General features: G+C 42.9%; 1 protein-coding gene across 1 annotated transcript in view; it reads right to left on the reverse strand.

The window, feature by feature from the left end:
- LOC122806529 (indoleamine 2,3-dioxygenase 2-like) overlaps positions 1–21879 on the reverse strand; it is a 314514-nt gene that overhangs the window by 118327 nt on the left and 174308 nt on the right. The window contains exon 4 of the mRNA XM_044077031.1: positions 857–975. Within this exon, the coding sequence (XP_043932966.1) occupies positions 857–975 (119 nt within the window). The remainder of the gene's footprint in view (positions 1–856; positions 976–21879) is intronic.

Here is a 21879-nt window from a genome sequence, read left to right on the forward strand (position 1 = left end):
CCAAACCTATATACTAACACTGAGATCACTATACCTCAGAGAAAAGGGGGTATTCTGAATAATGGCAGTCTTAAACTTGATATATGTAAGGTTGGATGTTCATTCTATCACACTTCTCATTCTGTGACTTTGAATTGAAAGTCATGCAAGTTCAAATGGTTACCTATTAGAATAAGGCAATTAGAGTTACAAGGCATTTTAGAGGAACTTTGGGCAGTAAAAAGGTATATTCTGAGTAGGAGACTAGGTAAGTATTACATTGAGTGATGGGTAATAGGAGAGGTGGGAAGCTAAAAGTTATTCTTGATAATAAAATGTGAGATTGGATTAGGTAATGTTCTCAGTAACAGCACAAATAAACAAGCATGGGGTAATGGAAGAGTAGGAGAATAATTTATTATTCTAGGTAATAGTATGGAAAGGAATATTAAAAGTGTATTCTAGGTAAGATGAAGAAAGGCACATATTCTCTGGGTATGAAAGTGGGAAGAAAATGATAGTCCAGATTAGCTGCTGAGGTGAGTAAAAACGCATGTGGTAGTCTCTATATTTGGGTATACAGAAGCATACAGAGTACCCCTGAGTTGTAGACTGGAGAGAGAAAAATTGTGTAACCTTTGTGACAGGGTGATTCAGAAATATTCAGATGTTCTGGCTAGAAAGATGGCTGAGGAATTATTGCTTATCTAAGCCTCGTGAAAGAGTTGAGTTACCTGAAATTAAACCCTACACATAAAACATGCTTACTAAAGAGATCCCACCTCTAAAGATTTTGGTAGCAGGGATAGCACAAACAAAGACCTTGGTGACCATAAATTAGTGCATTATGTGTTTTACAAATTGCAATTCAAAGGGCCCTGTAGGATCCTTTTTCTTCCAATTAGCCAGCACATTATCTGCATGAACAAGAACAGGTGGTAGGCCAAGGGCTTTTGAGACTTCATAATATGGCACAGCAAGGTTCTTCGGCAATACCTAAATATAAACAATCAATACACACAGAAATTGTTTGTCATTCATCCGATACCAGAGTAGATGTATTACCACAGCCCAGAATTATTGTTACTCAAATATTTCTGCATATAACTATTAATAAAATGTTTAGCAAATATGCATTTTATATTTGAATTGGCTGACAAGTTCTTAAACTAAAAGCAGTTTTACAAGACTGTCAAAATGCAAACTAAAATAATTATTTGCTATGTACTAATGATGCTAAGCATTTTTCACTGTTTCTGTGTCTTAATTTTAAGTAGTTACACTGTCTACACACTCACTACTTTATCTGTGTGACTTACTAGCAGTACCAGCTTAGCACCATTTAACTGTCAAAAGTGCTTTGACTCTTAAAGTTGGGTTAGGTACCTTTGTTAACTGCAGCCTACTTGCTAAAAATCTCCTCCCCAAATTATTTTCCATTTTATTCACAAATATGGATTTATATCCACTCCCCCCCCCCCCCGGACTCACAAAAGCCTGCACGGAGTGCAAGAGCTCATGCAGGCAATATGTCTGCCATGCAATCCAGGAACAGCCTGCAGGGGCATGCACGAGCGCTCCTGCATTAATCTTGCATGGACTAAGCCCTGGTATGCAAATCACCCCATTTGCAGGTAAACTCCATGCAAATGGGGTGATTTTGCAATCCAGGAAGCTTGCAACAGTCCATGCAAGACTAGTGCTATCTGCAGAAATGTACTCGGTTAGTAACCAAGTACATTTCTGCAAAATCTAAAACGAAGCTCCAAATAAAGGCTGCATATCATTGAGGAAGCATGCCGATGGCCATGTATAAGGCCATTGGCATTGCAAATAATAAAAAAATAAAAAAATCAACTTTTATTTTTTTTTTTAGCCAATCTTGGCTGTTTAAGCAAACAGGATCGGGGGAAAATACCAAAATAAACCTAAAATAAGCATTCTAACTAAAAACAATATTCTGCCATGCAAGTCAATGGCAGGCAAAAGACAACCTGGCTAGTGAGTAGTGATTGCTAAGGGGGGAGTCTCAGTGTGAGACATGTAACTATGCATTAGCAGGCAATCCTATGCAAATGAGGGGAAGGATAGTGAATCCCAGTTGTCCCCAGCACACTAGTCAGGTCCCAACAGTGTAAGAGTATGAATAGCTGGATGTAAGCCTAGGAGGTAGGTGACATCATGATGGGGTGTGTCAGGCATACTGTAAGCAGATTAGAGCCCTGTGACTCGGGTTTGCTCCTAGCACAGCTAAGCTAGGGGGGGTGTCTAAACCTGCCTAGCACTCTTTACAAAGTGTAAGCAGTTGTGCGTGATGTGCACCAGGTTTTAAACAAGTGAAAAAAAGATTAAACCTGGAAATAGCAGCTCTGGTGACATCTGAGCACTCTGCGCGGCACGCCTCGGGGCTTAAACAGGAAGGCAATAAGAAGGAAAAGAGCAGTAGGAAGGTAATCAAGGTGAACTAGCATAGCTGGCAGGTGAAATGTATCAGAACCAGCCAATTACACAGGCAGCAGCCCAGCCCACCACTATAAACTATGCAAATACCTTTCTCTCTTGTTTTTTTCCCAAAAAATCTGCACCACCAGTGTATACGAATGGGGAAATTTTACAAAATAAAAGCAAGAGAAAATATGTTAGAGGCTGCTTTTGCTATCATAAACATGTGCAAGAGGCTGAGGGTGATGAGGATGTGAATGCTGATAACCAACCCACAGTGAGAAGGAGGAGAAGAGTGTACAGACCCAGGGAAACCTACCAGGGGCTACATGAGCTGGAGATAGTGAAGTGCTATAGGGTGGACAGGGACCTCCTACAGCATATCGTTGAGCTGTGCCGGCCACACCTCAGACACAGAACCAACAGAGGGGAACCCATCCCAGTGGAAACCAAGGTATATGTAGGCTTAAGAAAACTAGCCACAGGTACCTTCCAAAGGCCAACTAGGGATATCATGGGGATCTCACAGGCATCAGCCTCCAGGGTTCTCCACCAGTTCCTGGATGCCATATCAGCACATACCGGTGAGCACATATATTTTCCCAACACCCATAAGGCGTTGGCCAGCAATATGCATCTCTTCCAACAAATAGCAGAATACCTTGAAGTAGTGGGTGCTATAGACTGCATGCACATACACATAAAAGCACCACCCCATGAGCAGGGCAGGGTCTACATAAACTGCAAGGGCTTCCCCTCCATCAACTGCCAGGCCATGTGCAATGCCCAGGGCATTATAATGAATGTGTATGCTGGAAGCCCTGGGAGCTATCACGATTCCCACATCTGGCATCTGACGCAGCTGTACCAGAGATTTACCAGTGGGGACATCCCATACAGCCACCTAGTGGGAGATGCTGGTTACGCACTGGAGCCATGGCTGATGACACCCATCAGAAATGCACACACACCCGAACAAGAGCTCCATAATGAGGCACACGCACAAATAAGAATCATAATAGAGTGTGTGTTTGGGATGCTCAAGTCATGGATCCGATGCCTGGACACATCCGGTGGAGCCTTGCAGTACTCTCCAGCTACATGTACCCAAATTTCCATGGTATGTGCCATGCTACACAACATGATCATGTGGAAGCAGCTGCAGCAGGAACAGCATGGGGCAGGGCCACACAGCCCCCCACCATTGCCAAGGCCAGCACAGGCACAGAGTGACTTGGAGGAGGAACAACCTGAGCCTGCACCTGTAGGCAGAAGGAGGTGTGCAGAGTATGCCCTGACTTTGGCAAAGAGGCCATGCATAGCACATACACTGACACAGTAGGAACCCAGGGAATGGAAACTCTCTCTGACTCACACATACAGTAAAAGGGATACCAAAAATGACACTACCTGTGCTGTTCCATGTATAGGGAGTGTACTATGTGCATCAGACATAGTCAGCCCTCCATCACCATCCTCAATACTGGCACAGCCACAAGGTACTTCACCCTTACTATCAATCACTGAATGCAGTAGTATGGTCTGCTAGTTGTATCAATGGTATGGATGTGAACATGCAAGGAAGGGAATTGGGTGACTGAATGGGATGGCAGCAGATAGTGGACGGCTATATGGGCAGCATGAAATCATAACAAATACTGGTGTCAGAAAAGTAGGCAGTAACAGACAAGGTGAAAAAACCCACTGCAGGACATGTGCTGGCCCAAATGTGTGTCCACAGGGCACACACATGCATGTCATGGAGGTTCACATACCCAACAACAGTCCCACCCAGCCAGTAGGACAGGTGTAGATGAACACAAAGAAAGGCTGTGCTAAGGTCCTCAAGGTATGGCAATGGAGATCACCCCCCCCCCCCAGACCTACACAGAGTATAACAAGTGGAAAGTGGAATGTCATTTATGAAGGGTAGGAAGTCTGAAATGGCAATGTAGGTCAATAAAACCTATAAACTGTACTACACTGATATGCCTGTAGTCTGCAGGATAGGTCAGAATACAGATTTAAAAGGAAGCCAACAGACTGCCAGAAATACCAGTGCAGTCAAAGCAAATGTCCACAGTTGGCAGGTGTGCCCCCCACCAAACCCTATGTAACAATGTATTAGCATCCATGCGTTGGAGTAATAACAGTGAGCACATAGTACCTGAGCATTCCAAAGTAGAAGGATGGATTGTGTCATGTGTGCAATATGCAGAGCTCTGAGTGTCAGGCTGATGTGTGGAAGCCAACAGGATACCTGAAATATCAGGTGGTTATAGTAGAAATGTCTATAATTGTCAGGTGTGTCACCCCAATCCTATGTAGTATAGCAGTAGCATCTATGTGTGGGCGTCACATCAGCAGAGCACAGAGTACCTAAGCTGCCCCAATTATAATGATGGAATGTTGCATGTGTACAATATGCAGAGATCTGAGTGTCAAGTTGTTGTGTGGAAGCCAACAGAGTACCTGATATATCAGGTGGTTGTAGGAAATGTTGACAGTTGTGATGTGTGCCCCAACAACCCTATGTAGAAATGTATTACCAGCCATGTGTGAGAGTAATAACAGTGAGCATCGAGTACCTGAGCTGGTCAAATCAGCAAGATGGATAGTTGCATGTCTACAGTAGGCAGAGCTCTGTGTGTTAGGTAGTTCTGAGTGGTATGCTGTGTGTATGTGTTTGGTAAATAGCCATGGATAGTGTGTCCTGGTGGCCAATGGTCAGCACTGCTGACGACCGGGCAAAGTCCACACAACTGCAGTGCCAAAAAGACTGGTATCCCAGCAAGACATGTTGCAGCAGTAATCCATATGATTTGTACAGATGGCATGACTGTCACCATCTGGAAGATGGACATGGCATGAGTGTTGGCCCAGACTTACACACAGTACACAGGTGGAAGTTCCATAGAGAGAGACTGTTTAAAATTTCACAGTGAAATGGAGACACCCTTCGTTTGTACATACAGGTTCACAGCACATCAGTTGGTTGTGCAGTATGGGAAACTAAGATGTACTGTGGGCAAACACTGGCAGACCACAAAAGGCAGAGATATGATGTATGTAGAAGCTGCTGGTGTCCACCCACTAGCCACCAGCAGGGGAAAGGGCCACGTATACCTGTGAGGCAGTTGCAAGTAGCTACCCTAGTACACATGCAGCCAGTCCGGCCCAACATCAGCCTCAGGTAACACACAGGCCACCTCCCTGCTGCTGTGAATATGTACAATATGATCCCCACATTACTATGTGAATACTCACATAATGCAGCATGCTGAAGAGGTGCCCCACGCAGGTGTGTCCATAACTGTAAGATGCACCCTGCCAGCATCCACACCAATGGATTGATATTAACAGAAACAATTGCCATCACCACCTTCCACACCTATCCTGTCACCCCAGGGGAATACATTGCCTTGCAGCCTGGGTCTGTACAACTGACAGAATGCACTGGCCTGCTACAGATAGCCTGCATCAGTACCCAATGCCCCATTGTCCTCTGTCACAGGTCTGTGTCATGCCTATACCACCACTGTATGTTACCCCATGGACTCCCACATGATGACAAAACACAGTCCACAGACACAAATCCAAGGACATGTTGACAAATCCCAGTGGTATGTCCATCATGTTCCAATGCATGAACTGTGGACTAACCTGTACATACTGCTGGGATGGAGTGGCAACTATAGGCATACCTATCAGATATTGTGTGCATAATGGTAGGAAGAGGACAGATTAACAGAGGGAGGGGGGGTAGCATCACCACCATGGAGTGCGTGAAGGGTGAAACCCTGATGTGTGCACATATGTATCATGGCTGCAAACACTGGGATGGGTGGCCACAAACCTGTTTTCAAATCAAATTGTGAAGGGTAATGAACAGAATAATGTGCCCTGCCTCTGGATAACCTCAATGAGTCTGAATACCTGTGAGGTATGGCCACAGCACGATATGGTCATCCAGTCATGGTGATAATTGTACAGGCATGGGACCCACAGCCACAACAGCACCAAGGTGCTGGACCATATACACAGACCCATCAGCAAGTGTCTGCAGTTTCCACGCCAGAATGACATGAGTGTGCAAGAATATGTAGTTTGCACACCACAATACTAGACAAAGCTGCATTCAACTTGTAATCCCCAGGAACCTACTGCCAGCAAAGATGTTTACCTGTCAGTAGCTGAGGACATAAAACATCAGAGGGTAAAACACCACATATCACTGTGTATCACTGCCGACACCAACACCATGTAGCAGAAGCACCACAGACACAATTAGCAACAATCTCACTACCCTTTGCCCAATGTTGACCCACATTGTCAACCAATCTACAGATATCCTGCAGAAGCGGGTTACTAGCTGTAGGTGTAGAGCACAAATACCTGCACTGGAGTACAACCTACCTGGAATGGAGTCACGCATGCAATGCAGACACTCATACTGGGCATGTTCACACACTTAGAGAAGCAAAGGCCATGTCAGAAAGCAAATTACAGAAGGGTCATACTGAGCATGCTCACACACTTAGGGAAATGAAGCCCATGTCTTGAAACAACTGTGGACTATACATAGCAGTCAATCACAGATGTCTGTGCAAACACTACACATTACACACCAGTCATGCTCTGCACACACAACGGATGAGAATATACACATATATCCAAGGACAGCACACTATAACAGCTCAGACATACACATAATAGATGTGGGAAGAGAGTGACAGACAGTGACAACTCCCCTCTCATGAGGCCTGTCCCACACAGCACAGTCCCATTTTGCAAAAACATGTGATGTGCAAATGCCCATCACTGTACACAATTGTCCCTGGTAACCTTCCAGTCAGTACACCTTTCATTGCCTTTCTTTGACAAGTCTGCTGATGTTATTCCCTGTGAAATACACCTTTGGTGAAGGAGTATCCCAGTAATCTCTGAGGCGTGTTCTGTAACTGCGTAATGCTCTAATGTGCTGTAGTAGTTAGGTAGGTGTTCTAATCATATTCATGGCAAGTGAGTGTGTGTGTGTGTGTGTGTGTGTGTGTGTGTGTGTGTGTGTGTGTGTGTGTGTGTGTGTGTGTGTGTGTGTGTGTGTGTGTGTGCGTGTGTGTGCGTGTGTGCGTGCATGCATGCATGCAGGCATGCGTGCGTGTGTGCATGTGTGCGTGTTTGTGCATATGTGTAGGGCCCAATGCTTTTGAGGACAGTCAGTACACCTTTCTTTGACAAGCCTGCTGATGTCATTCCCTGTGAAATACACCTTTGGTGAAAACACATCCCAGTAATCTCTGTGGCACATTCTGAAACTACGTAATGCTCTAATGTGCTATGCATAGGTAGGTGTTCAAATCCCATTCATGGCAACTGTGTGTTTGTGCATACACCTGTCATTGCCTTTCTTTGACAAGCCTGCTGATGTCATTCCCTGTGAAATACACCTTTGGTGAAAAAGTATCCCAGTAATCTCTGTGGGGTGCTCTGTAACTGCGGAATGCTATAATGTGCTGTAGTAGTTAGGTAGGTATTCTAATCCCATTCGTAGCAACTGTGAGTTTGTGTAGGGCCCAATGCTTTTGAGTACACCTGTCATTGCCTTTTTTTGACAAGCCTGCTGATGTCATTCCCTGTGAAATACACCTTTGGTGAAAGAGTATCCCAGTAATCTCTGCGGTGTGTTCTGTAACTGTGTAATGCTCTAATGTGCTGTAGTAGTTAGGTAGGTGTTCAAATCCCATTCATTACAACTGTAAGCGTGTGTTTATGCATATGTGTAGGGCCCAATGCTTTTGAGGACAGTCAGTACACCTGTCATTGCCTTTCTTTGACAAGCCTGCTGATGTCATTCCCTATGAAATACACCTTTGGTGAAAGAGTATCCCAGTAATCTTTGGGGCGCGTGCTATAACTGCATAATACTGTAGTGTTATAAGCTAGTTAGGTAGGGGTTCTATTCCCAGACATTGTAAGTGTGAATGCTTGTGTGTCCCTTTGTCAGAGTAGGGAGCAATGTGTTTGAGGCCATTCACAGGTACTACAACCTCCATTGCCCTACTTTGGCAAGTTTGCTGACATCATCAACTGTGAAATACACCTTTGGGTAATAAACATCACAGTAATCTCTGTGGCACATGCTGTAGTGTGATAAATTAGTTAGGTAGGAATTTAAATCCCAGCCATGACACCTGTGTGTGTGTGTGTGTGTGTGTGTGTGTGTGTGTGTGTGTGTGTGTGTGTGTGTGTGTGTGTGTGTGTTTGTAATTCATAACCTGTGTAGTGGTGGCTGTGACTGTGTAACCCCTGTACCCATTTTCTTATATGGTGGCCATATTATATGTCACAATGTCCACCTTACAAGGATGGCAGATGTCAATCAGCTGAGATTCTGGGGTGCCAATGCACACCCCTACATGTGATACAAGGCCTGGTGAACAAAGTAATCAACTCTAGTATTACACAGAGTGCACTATGAACCTGTGTCTCATACATAAACACACTTGCCTAGACAACTGGTGCTATGTTGGTAGTGCCCTACATACTGCTCACAGATAGCAAGCATGGTGTGATTGCAGTGGATTACAGAGGGCATGGCACCCTGTCCATCAGTACAATAGGCACATAACTGAAGACAGTGCACCTTCACTACGATCCTCAATGGATGCCTACAACAACTGTGGTGCCATCAAATGTGATCCACAAAGGACTATCCAGGAACACGCCCTGCCACAAGAGGCTAGGAGTGGCACATGTGATAATAACAATCTGTTTACATAGCATGGGCCAGACCCCCCAGGTACAGTTCCACATGTCACTGTACATGCATGTGGGAGGTGTGCACATCCCAGACACCATCCATGTCATGGAGTAAGGAACACATACATGGCAAGCAATGCCTAGCATTGCCCACACACAATAGTTTGCCAGGTGACTGGATGGTGAATACAATACCCAGCTGTGTGGAGAAACCAGACTCTGCACTCCTGAGCCACACTGTAGACCATTGTCATATCACCTGATGCCAAGGAATACCCATCACCTGCCTTGTATAGCCATCTGACACAGTTGACCACTACACACCCATGAAGCAATGTACCCATGCATGTCAGTACTGGCACCCTGTGTCTGTGTGTGTGTGTGTGTTATATGCTGCCTATGACCACATTCACACTCACTACAACCCCCATTGGCATGCTAAAGCATGTTGTCTGATGTCAGACACCTCCACATACCCTTTGCCCATATAACCTCTGTATAACTCCTGTGGTGCATATGATACCTGCACAGTACTGTGTTGTGGCAATCTAACTAGTGATGAGTTGTATCCCTGGCCCTGCCAAGTGTGTCAGTATGTGTGCATCCCTGTGAGAGTGTGACTATGTTGACACTGATACCTGTTCATGCGGATAGGCACATGTACTCGACCTACCGTGTAGTTACCATATCACTGTTGCAGATGTCACACACCATCACATATACGTTGGAGGACTCCTCAACATGTAACATATCTGGTGCATCCAATGACTACTTATACATGTAATAGCAGTACATAGTCAGTCAGGGGTTTGATACCCTGGACTGGTAGGTGTGTGACACAAACATGCTTACATTTTACTCTCCCAACCCTCCCTGACTATCTTTGCCTTTGTCTGCCTCTCTCACTCCTTCTCTAGTGGATGTCAAAACTTACACCTGCTTTGCTTAGGCAGCAGCATGTGTATTGTCAGTGATGCTCATGATCAGCTGATGGCCTCTGCACTAATTGCAGCCATCCTCTGGTTGATTGCATGTGGAACAGCTGTGGTAACATTCCCATAGCCAATTGCATGGCAACACACTCCAGTATCTAGGAACATCATGTTGGTGTTGGACCTTTGCATTCACTGTGAGCAGGAACTAGATCTGTTGTTTGGCAAACAGCATCAAAGATGGATTGGGGACTTACCTCTGACAACATACACTGTGAAAACAGGCCAACACACAGGAGGGGGATGTGCCTGTTTTGACTACAGATTGTAAGTGCTGCTATACTGCAGTTGGGGTAATGTTGGTTTAACAGGGTGTGTGTGGATATGGCTGTCCTGCATGTTTTAATACTTGTCATGTCAGTGTTATGTTTATGAGGAATCCCCAACAGTAGGGTCATCTGCAGACTGCGCAGTCTGTGGTGCCTTGTGTTCCTTGTGTTACCCACAGAGCACCTATCTGTCAACTGCAGAAGGTAGTGTGAGGATTGCAGTCAGTAGATGGTGACAGCCGGGAGAGTTATTGACTTCATATCTCTCATAGGACATATGTTGCAACAAACCCTGTTATGACAGTAAATGTATGAGGTTATCACAGCAACATGTCAATACCGGCCCTGTGTTTTTGCCTCCAGCCACAACTCTGTCAACATTTGTACATATGTCATGCAGTAGGGGGAGCATATATTCTGTACACCATATTCATTGATAGCATATCTGAAAACAAGCCAGTGAGATATCACACTGCTACACACATGTATAGTAGAGGTTATACTTGAGGACATAGCCTGGGCATTCTGTGGTTGTGTACAGTAATGAGGTATGTGTAATTCTGGTAATTGTCAACAGTGTGTGTACAATGAATATGTACCTTGGCCTGTGTAGAGACTGTGGTAGATGTCATTGTTCTTCGTCCTGTTCTATCGGATGTTACATGCGGCTCCACTGTATATCACCCTATCAGCTTACATGTTTGTAGGGGCATACACACACATGTCCCATACCACAAACAGGCATCGGACCACACTGTGTAGTGGCCCAGTATATGTAGGGTTGGTGAGTGGCACATATGAGGATGATGTTGATCAGATAGTCCATATGTAATATTATGCTAGCTTACCATATGTGGCTATGACTGTGTTCACATTGGTTGTGGTTATGCACTTTCACACAGATGTCTGTTACTCTGTGATGTGACATGCCTGTAGACCCTGCTATCTATGCAGGTACATGTGTATTCCCACATAGGAGATGTAGGCCAGTGTTGAGTCAGTCTGCCAGTAGCTTGCACTGTGCTTTGTTACATGCCTAGCAGCTTACTGTACTTACCCAGTGAGATGTCATGTCCAGATACTTGCCAGATGTACTGCTGCTGGGCCACTATAACAGTCATATATGTCAGACAAAGCAGTGGGATGCTGTACAGATGTCTGTCACTAACTAGTGGGTAGTATGTAGCCATGGCACCTCTGTACCAGTGGTTATTATGTGTCAGGACAGACAGGGGTGTATGAATGCATAACCTATGGGGGCAAATGTATACCAGTATTTACATGATATACCCATCTACATGGCTGTTGACATCCACATTGTCAGGCTTGGTCCACATGTCTTGCATGAAGGGGTTCTGTGTATACCCCTGGTCTGACCAGAATGTGTCAGACTGTCCACATATATTGGCCATATCTCAGCTGTAGTCCACAGGGGCATTACAGTGCTAGCAGTGGTACTGTACTATGATGTCCTTAGGATGTCTGTCAGTAGCCAATAGTGCACATGTTAACAGCAAATGTGGCCTCCCACACACACCATTTCTGTGAAGACAATCCCTATTACAGTAGGAATAGTCTACAAATATACTTGCAATACATATCAGACATCCCCTTGCACTGAGATGTTGGGACTGTTGGGGCTGAGGTAGGGCTCTGCTCCATGTTCAGGACATAGGGTGGACATATATGTATATATAATTATACATATATCCATATAGATATATACACATATGCATATCTTGCTTAGTGTATAACAACAGTTTTACACATATGTGACTGTGTTCCAGCCTTTGTATTCCACCTACATATCAGGTTTTGCACATATGACATGCTGTCAGGGGTTGTTATGTAGTGGGCTGTGTGTATGTCATGCTGTCATTCCTGCCATCACTCCACTACTGTTGTGTCCCCCACACATACTGGGGTGGTGGGGCCATATATGTCTGGGCTTCACCTACACAATACATATGTACCCTAATGCACTCCAGAGGCCAGTGTATGTAACAGTGGTATATGGCCCACTATTATTGAGTCTAGGCGGGGTGCACCATAACTAACCTAGGCTGTTACAACATGTGTGGGTATCAGGGGTAAGCTGCCTTAAGGTATCTGGATGTACATTACCATACAATCCACCTTGGGTAAATGCAGGCCTACTGCCTCCTGCCATACAGAATGTTCTGTTTGTCATTGTGATTGTGATGGTGTCAGTTATATCTTGTTATGTAACAGATACATCCCATTGTGTCACTTGGGGTCTTTACCCCCTAGGGATTGTGTACAGAGTGTTGATAGAGGCTGCTGAACTATACAGCTGCATTACGTACTGTTTATTGTTTGGTATGCTGTGGCCCAGACTGTCTTTACTATTATACTACTTGAAGGCCTCAGCCTGGACAGCAACATATGTCAACCTTTCCAGACTACTGTATTAGTATAACTGTTTCACAGTTGCATTACTCTGTGCACATGGATGTCAGTGACTAAACAGCTATATGACACGGCATACAGAATGGTCATAGTACACAAATAAAGCTTTCCCAATTATGCACACCTATGTGTGGTGTTATATCCTTTGATATCTCTGTGGGTATATGTTGCAGGCAATGAATGTCATTTGTATGGGTGGCTCATACAGTCTCCAGTTGGTAAGGTGGTAACTGTAGGAATACTGGCTGCTCCATATTATGTGCACATACTACATATTTATCTTACTGTACATACCTCTGTGTATGTATGTGTAGTTACATATCTATCTATATATATGTATAGATATATATGTATAACTGTACCTGCATATATTTGTCTGTGTATATGTATCCTAGGGATGGCCATGTCGTGTCTAGTCCAGGTTATGGGATCTGCAACACTTGTCAGTGTATTGCAGGGTGGGCGGCATGTTTGGCTGTGGGGGGTATACCTATTCGTACAAGATGTTTATTGTCTGGGGTCTCTCAATCCCATTAACATTGCATGTGGACATATATGTTTTTGTCATTTCCCCATTGTTATCTACAGATGTATGTCCATATATACCTATATATATATATATATATATATATATATATATATATATATATATATATATATATATATATATATATATATATATATATATATATATATATATAAAAAATGCCTTATATATTTAGACATGTATATGTAGACATATATATCTATAGATGTAAGCATTTGCATGTATATATGTTCATATATATTTATATATTTCTACAGATATAGTATATATATATATATATATATATATATATATATATATATATATATACATATATCAATATGTTGTATCTGTTTAGACATTAATATATTTACTCACACACATACATATACATGTATGTATATGTATGTGTGTGAGTAAATACATATACATGTTGGAATACATTCTCTGCACTGTTGAATGACTGAGCTGGTTGATATGTTTTGAATACATCAGGGCTTTATATATCTGACATGGCTTAGTGCTAAATCAAGTTGGCTATGGTGTGCAGGGCCCTGGGTTTGAGTCTCATATAGGCTGTTTATTTTGTTGCTAGGCAAAACAAGGGCCGTTGGATACAGAGTGGTTAAGGCACTTTTAAGCAGTTATAAGTGGGATTGCACGGGTTTGTGCAACAGTAAGCACTGCTAACTTCTGGTTACTGTTTCTTATACTCAGTTAGCTCCTGAATTGCTTAACCTGTGTAGACATTGCTTACCCCCATGCAAACAGGCTAAAACCCGCTTACTGCTGCTTAAAAGTGCTTACTCCCGCTTACCCCCATGCTAATTTCTTTAAAAGAAAAGAAAAAGGGGTTGATAGGAAAGTGGTGAAAAAAGGGGCACAGAGAGGAAAAGACAGTAGGGAAAATAGCCAGGGATGTTCAGGAAGGGTGTAGGGAAGGTCCATAGCTGACCATTTCTTCTACAGTAACAGCTGTGCATATACACTAAATTTGGATGTAGATTTGGACACTCAAACCTCCGGGTGGGGGTGAGGACAACAATAATTTGTTGTGATGCCAATTAGACTGGATTACTTGTGTCCAGTGGACACATGTGCGATATGAACAGCTATGTATGGGGTGAGATTTTTTTGTGGGAACAGATTGCCCTTTTTTTTCAGGTGAGTGTGGGATGTTAGGGAGGGGTAGTGGGTATATTTGGGGAGGTAGGTTGGGTAGGTTAACAGACAAGACAAACAAGATGCATACAGGGGCAGTATATGACACATGTGGGGGGTAAACACCTTGGACAGGGAGGGGAGTTTGGAAGTCGCAAGCCCATGAGCCCCCAAATGGAAACAGTGGGACTGAGGTCCCCACCCATGGGCAGTTGCCACTGCAGCTTCACGTCCCCAAAGGTGGCTGTGCTGGAGGCTGGGTAGGAGGGGCTGGCTCACCCTCTAATTGCACCATGCGGCCCTTAAGCTGATGTAGCTGGTCTCGAATCTCCTTGAACTCCCTACACACCATGGCCCAGACCTGATGGTGGGTGACAGGTACTCTCTGTCCCCGCTCCCAAGGGGAGGGCCGAGTCCCATCCCCTGAGGCAGTTCCACCCGAAGGTTGTGCAGGGCCAACAGAGGAGGAGGTCCCAGGCTGGGCTCTAGACATGCTGGTGCCCGGTGCCATGGCCGGCTGAGGTGGGACAGGTGGGTCCGTTGGGACTGGCATTCCCATACGAGCTACGGTGTTGCAGTTTTAGGAAATATATCAGTTAGTAATAGTCAACAGAATTCAGGATTAGTTATAACAGCATGCATAGGTATTCCCATTAACCCAAGACACCAGATTTACAACAGTTGTAGGGTGAGCAGAACACATGCATATATGGGACAACAGTGGCCATTACAACAGCATGTAGGTTTCATTGATGGCAACAGGCCACCAATATGGGAGTATATGAACATGGCACATGCATATAACCAAATGTGCATATTTATAAACCAATAGGACATATGTCCCAACAAAAGTTTGGAGTGTACACATACTCATGTGTAATTAGGTTATTGTTGCACATATGGTGGGGGTGAGAGAGAGAGGTCAGTTAACAACTAATACATCCCTGTAGTTTTCACAACTTTCTTAGTCACTGCAGTGATCTCTCCCTTACATGTATTATTACACTACCCAATGGCCTTACTTTGTACAATGGTATGTTTGTAGATTAGTATATGTGTGGACTGTTTCTTATGTATAGTCTACACCTCTTACTTGTTATAGCTGTTGAGAAAATCATTGTTAACACTACCTGACAAATTATACACAAACTCCCAGATTCCATGCTTGTAGACAAGTATACAAGTGAACTGTGTTGTACCTACAGTATACATCTCTTACCTGTTATAGCTGTGGGGAAAATCTTTAACACTACCTGACAAATTCTACACGTACTCCCAGATTCCATGTTGATGTTATACACATACCTAACAATCTGTTATTACACACACACTGGTCAAGGCTTGACAGGATGCAAACGTTAATGTTACATATTTTGAGGATAGCTGTCATACACTTTGGGTGAGATGCTACAATGGCAGGTTTGTTTTCATATACATTCTCTGACTATGTTCAGGTCTGACTACCAGTTATATGTCAGTAAAAGCTGCCTACATTTCTTGGATCATCACACTGATTTGTCAGGGGAACAGGTTACCAGGCAGCAGATATGGGCCATTTATCTGGACATGCTGGACAGATCAGAGCAGTTGAGGGGTATGACTATGCCTACAGCTTACTACCTGAGCATTCTGCCACAGTCTGTACATTTGATGGTTATGATTATGCTTACTGCTTACTATCAGAACATTCTAGCATATTCTGTACAGTTGGATCTAATTATGCATACAGCTTTCTATCTGAACATTCTCACAGACTCTGTACAGTTGTGGGGTATGATTATGCATACAACTTACTACCACTCCCACGATTCAAACCCCTGATGTGTGTGGTAAAAATATTATACCTGACACTGTGCTGTTAGGGACTCGGTATGAAGCATTCTAATATTTTCTAAGTCTCCCTCAGTTGTACAATATGGCTAACTTCTTGGGACTTCCAACATTGTTATACTAAACCTCCTATGCATTTTATCTGCATTCAACAGTGTGGGTAACACCACTTATTACAACAGTACTATTTATAGAATGCAACACTACAACAACATATGAAAGCAGAATGTACACAAGCACTCCAGGGGTTATACTTTTATTTACAAGATATTACACCTTTATTTCCACACAACCTATATGATAGTCATTCTGCCATATTGTCTAATTTATTCAGTACATCCCATACCCAATACATTTTTATACTTGTACAACACTTTCTAGAACTGTTATATTTATTTGTTATAACAGTACATGCAAGATTATTACTAACCTGCCTCGCGACACAGCCTTTGCAGCCTAGCAGCATGGGCTTTCTGGTTCGCAGCCCACTCATCTGCAGCTGTCAAAGAAATACAGTGATATTTAGCCATTACCTATCCATAGTATACACAAGCTAGGCAATCATTATCTACGTAGTAGAATGAGTAATTACTCAGTGATGGGGCATTGGCCATCTGCCTTGATTCTTGGATCCACTGCTCCAAGAGATCACCCCTCCACCGCTTCAGGTCAGCATGGTGATGTCTGAACTGCTCACCAGTCCAAGGGATACCAGTGGCACTGGTGAGGTCACAGGCGAGACTGTTCTAGGCCTCCACTTTATACTGAGAGCCCTGGTACTGGCCCTGCAGTAGTCTCTGCTCATGGTGTTTTACCAGGAGCCATACCATGAATCTGGACTCCTGGGTACCCCAGCGCTGCGCTCTAAATTGAGTGCCTTCCCCTACTCCAGCCATTCTGCCTACAGTAGGGAGCTGCAACCAGTTTTGGGAAGTATTCGTGCCTGTAGGGTTTAAATACACCCAATTTCCCACACTTTCCCATGATTGGTTTTGAAAAGGCTAAGCTATGGGCACACCTGCTTACCTAATGTTGCCATTGCTTAAAGGGATATACCACTGGGCAGATTGAGTTAGCCAGCCTACACCAAGTAAGCTGAGCTGTGCATTGCTTAGCATTGCTTAATATTTAATTAGCATTATATTTTCCTTTTGGCATTGATTTATTATTTGTTACATGTTATATCTGTGTCTGGTATCCGTGATTCATGTGTACGTTCACTTTATGGGGTCCTGGGGACTTCAACACTTTATTACAATAACACCTCACATCTGGCCTTACTGCAGTACCCCAGTTCACATATTTATGTTATGTGGCAGGTTATACAACATCACACTGTACATAAATTCCTTTCACATGTTCAGTTTGATTTTCCTATGGTAAGGATTTGCTTCTTAAAACCTCAATCATATGCACTGCTATGATGGCTTTGTGGTTAACTACTGTGATCCTAGTGTAAAGGGTCTTGGGTTCGAACCTTGCAGTGGCTGTTTATTTTGTTGCTGGGTAGAACACAGGCCATTGGATACAGAGTGATTAAGGCACTTTAAAACAGTTATAAGCAGGTTTGCGCGGGTTTGCGTGGGTTTGCTCAGGATTGCACTGAGCTAAGCACTGCTAACTTCCAGTTACAGTTTCTTACTCTTAGATTTAAATTGCATAGTCTGTGTAGGCAGTGCTTACCCCCGCACAAATGCACTTAAATATGCTTACTTTTGCTTACATATGCTTACTACTGCTTATTTGTGCTTAAACCTGCTTACTAGTGCCTTATTCATTATGACACTGACACTTCACATGTGCATTTCCTGCAGTACTCCAGTTCATAAATATATGTTGTTTAGTGGGTTTTGCAACAAAAATATTGTTTATAACATGCTTTGCCATGTAAAACAGACTGTGCTGCAGTGGGATTAGAACCAAGAATGCCTGCTCATTAGGTGAGCTCTCTGCCCACTACACTATTGCTGTGCTGCTTCCATTGCGTATATATTCCTTGTTATCCTCTTCAGCCTTTTAAGCTGCTTTAAATGTAACTAAGTGATGGGCACACCCGCTCGCCTATGGTTAGCTGTACTTGGATTTAAAAAAAAAAATAAAGGGGTTTCTTCATTTGATGTTTATGTACTGTTGCTGTTGTACACATGGGGAACTGTTGGTGGGGATATGCGGATACCTATGAGCAATTTCACTCATTTCCTACCACTTTATGCTGTTCTACATTGCAGGGGCATGTTTATTCTGAGAACTCTGCTCTCAGACATGTCCCCTGTACTCATACACACTCCATGTAAGCCTAGGAGCTCAGGCAGCACGCCTTATTAATATGCATGGCTCACTGCTGTCCTGCTCCTAAACGGGCGCTTCCATGCAGGACTTAGCTAGTCCTGCACGGAAGTTTAGTAAATCCAGGGGAGTATTTTGTAGTGTTTTTACTCTTGGAAGGCTGTGTAAGCCAAGGCGCTAAGTGTTTCATTAAATTCACTTACTTCTTGGGCCACTGGTCTTGGTGGTATTTATTTTACTTGTTTGTTTTTTAAGTTGTAAATATAAAAAGATATCTCTGAATGTTGTACACATAATTTAAATATAAATTGCAATCTATACTAGAGAAAATTCAAAGTAAATAGTATTTGATTTAATTAATATATAATATACAAAATTATGAAGCCAGTTACATATGAAAGAGAAATGAGTAACTCAGTGAAGATTCAAAGAAAGGAAGATACTACAGGTAAGTAAGAAAGACAAGCAGAATGAAAAGAAGTAAAGATCCCTATAAAAGTCACCAGAAATAAGGCTGGTCAAGGGTGGTCTGAGGGGTCTGGTGTCAGAGGGATGAAAATAGGAGAATACAGCAGGGGATGTGCATTGGGTAGGGCAAGCCATCTAAGGATTCCTTACATATAAGCAACCTAGAGAGCTGAGGTATGAGTGTTCTCTGGAAAGGAGAGAGAGAATATTAGTGGGGCTTTTATTCCAGTTTTGGAGAACTATATGTTATAAAACGGTCTTACTGAAAGACAAATAAGGGACTGATGTTACAGGGGTTAGACCTCATATGCTAGGTGGTCTTATGGGTAGAAAATTCCTCAGAGAATGACATAAGGATGAATGAAAATGTATGAAAATGGAAGTAATACTATGATAACAAGCACTAAGCTAAATAAGAAAACAATTTGTTCTTATGTTGTCACCTCACAGTAAGACGCTGTCCAGTTCGATTCTCTGCTAGAGCGTCTTCTGCGTGGAGACATGCGTGAATGGGCATACCTTCATTGAAGGTTGTGCGTCAGGCCTGGCAAGCCGGTATGTAAAAATCAACTGCCAATCATTAGCGGACCGGAGTTCTGCTGTGGCGACCCCTAACCAGGAAAAGCTGAAAGACGCAAACAAAGGATGACATACTGGTATTCTCTCCCTCTGAGATGAATGAAGCAAGAAAAGACATTTTATTTTGAAAAATCTAAAGTTGATGGGTTTCTATAATTGTGTTAGGCATGGAGAATACTTTGGTGTGGGGTGATTATGCCTGTGATGTCCTCACTCTGGGCTAGTAATCAAGGAGTCTGAATCCTCACCACTGGAGAGGGTTGTTCACTTGGAAAAAAATGGATACATCCAGTATTTCCAGATGCAGCTCTCTGCATCAAACACAATTTCCCTTAACAGCACACAGGGGACACACTCAGTCAGAGGTCTGGATTTTTCTATCTGTCTCTCTCCAGGTCCCCAATAAGACTCTCCCACTGGCATAGTTGTAGATTTGAGACCTCAGCTGAGTGACCAAGCCAAGTTCTCCGCCACTCTCCATGTGAAACCAGTGCTTTGTGCCCCTGCTCCAAGCAGCTCTTACACACAGTCTTTGAGATTTGATTTGCACATACAGCTGGGAAAGGTTGGCAAAGATTTGCTAGCTATTCTGCCCAGGCTATAAGGTTGTTACACCACTACCAGAAACTCCAAAACTAGCTACTCCACAGAATAAGTATAAGCACTCTCAAAGGTTAAATATTCTCTAAATGACCAGCAAAAATGAAAAGTTTAAATACATTTAATAGTAAATAATAAAAGAACATGAAAATACTAAATATCTATTTACAATAAACACCAGAGTTTCAATTATAAGAACTATTTAAAATAACACAGGGGGACAAGTTCACACAGTTACAGAAAAAAACAATACTTAATCTCACTATATTTTTCTGACTGATCTAAAGAATTATTATTCACTGGTTACTTACTAGACCAAGGCAAGATGAAATAGGAGAGAGATCCTTCTTTGTCATTGCAAAACCAGAGTGCCATGAGACTTCAGTCTCACCTAGTATTAAAATATCATTTTAGTGATGGATTACAGAATGACATCACATACATCTGGTCATCTGATGTCTGGTTCCTATGCTGTCCCCCTTGGCTAGAACCTGTCAGAATTTAGCACATATGAGTCAATAATACACACACACACACACACACACACACACACACACACACACAGCCTGGCTAAGATCTGCTGCGGCTCCTGGAAGTCATAAAACAATTTCAAACTCCCACCTTTCCAGAGTAACAGTTAGTTCACCCCAATGACAATGCAGGAAGATTCCTAGTGTAGACTTTTTGTCTCTGGCTGCATTGAGAATTGTAAGATACAATCTTTATGGCCTAAGCCAGGTAATTTAATTTTAACCTGTTTTCAAAGTTTGAAATTAAACTCTTCGCTTCCAGTACCTTATGTTAAAATATATACATTTAAAGAGTTACATGTATATTTCTCTTTCTGTCCAGCAAGGTATGCAGTTGGCAAATTTTTAACACAAGCAGCTTTACAAATGCATTTTTTCAACACAATCATCTGCACAAATCAGTTTGATATACAAATGACATGTAATTCTTTACAAAATTCCAGCTAGCTATGCTGGCATATCTTACACATCCACTGCCCTACTTCTCCTGGCATAGCTGGCAATACCTCACATTGTCACAATACCTTATGTATGGACTTTTTGTCCTATGTTGGTCAGTAAAAGATGCAGCCCTACAGCAAGCTTTTAGCATGAAAACAGTTTCAACAGGGGGGACATTGATGCTCCTAGAAAACGTTATGGTTATGATGAATATGACCCTAAGATATTTGAAGGGCTAAAAGCCTTACTCAATATGTTAGTTATGACAGAATCCTAGTAGGCATGGATTATTCTTCTAAATGTTCAAAAGAGCATGGATGCAGTGTTATTATCATTCAGGGTTAATTGCTAAGACTCTCCCTGGGATTCAATAAAGTCATTTTTCCATGCAAGAACAGTGTAGCTGCTCTTGCATGGAAAAAAGACAGCTGAGTGATTCAGTAAAGTACTGAATTAGCGTGCACAAGCCTCTCTACACTGTTCTTGCATGGAAAACTGTGCAGCATGCTAATTACCTCATTTGCTGGTGTAAACCATGTAAATGAGGTGAATTAGTGATTCAGTAAGCTGCCAGGTCTCCGTGCAAG

This window comes from Protopterus annectens, chromosome 7.part0 (assembly GCF_019279795.1).
Source record: "Protopterus annectens isolate FY-2018-M chromosome 7.part0, PAN1.0, whole genome shotgun sequence".
In the NCBI taxonomy this organism is placed as follows: Eukaryota; Metazoa; Chordata; order Ceratodontiformes; family Protopteridae; genus Protopterus; species Protopterus annectens.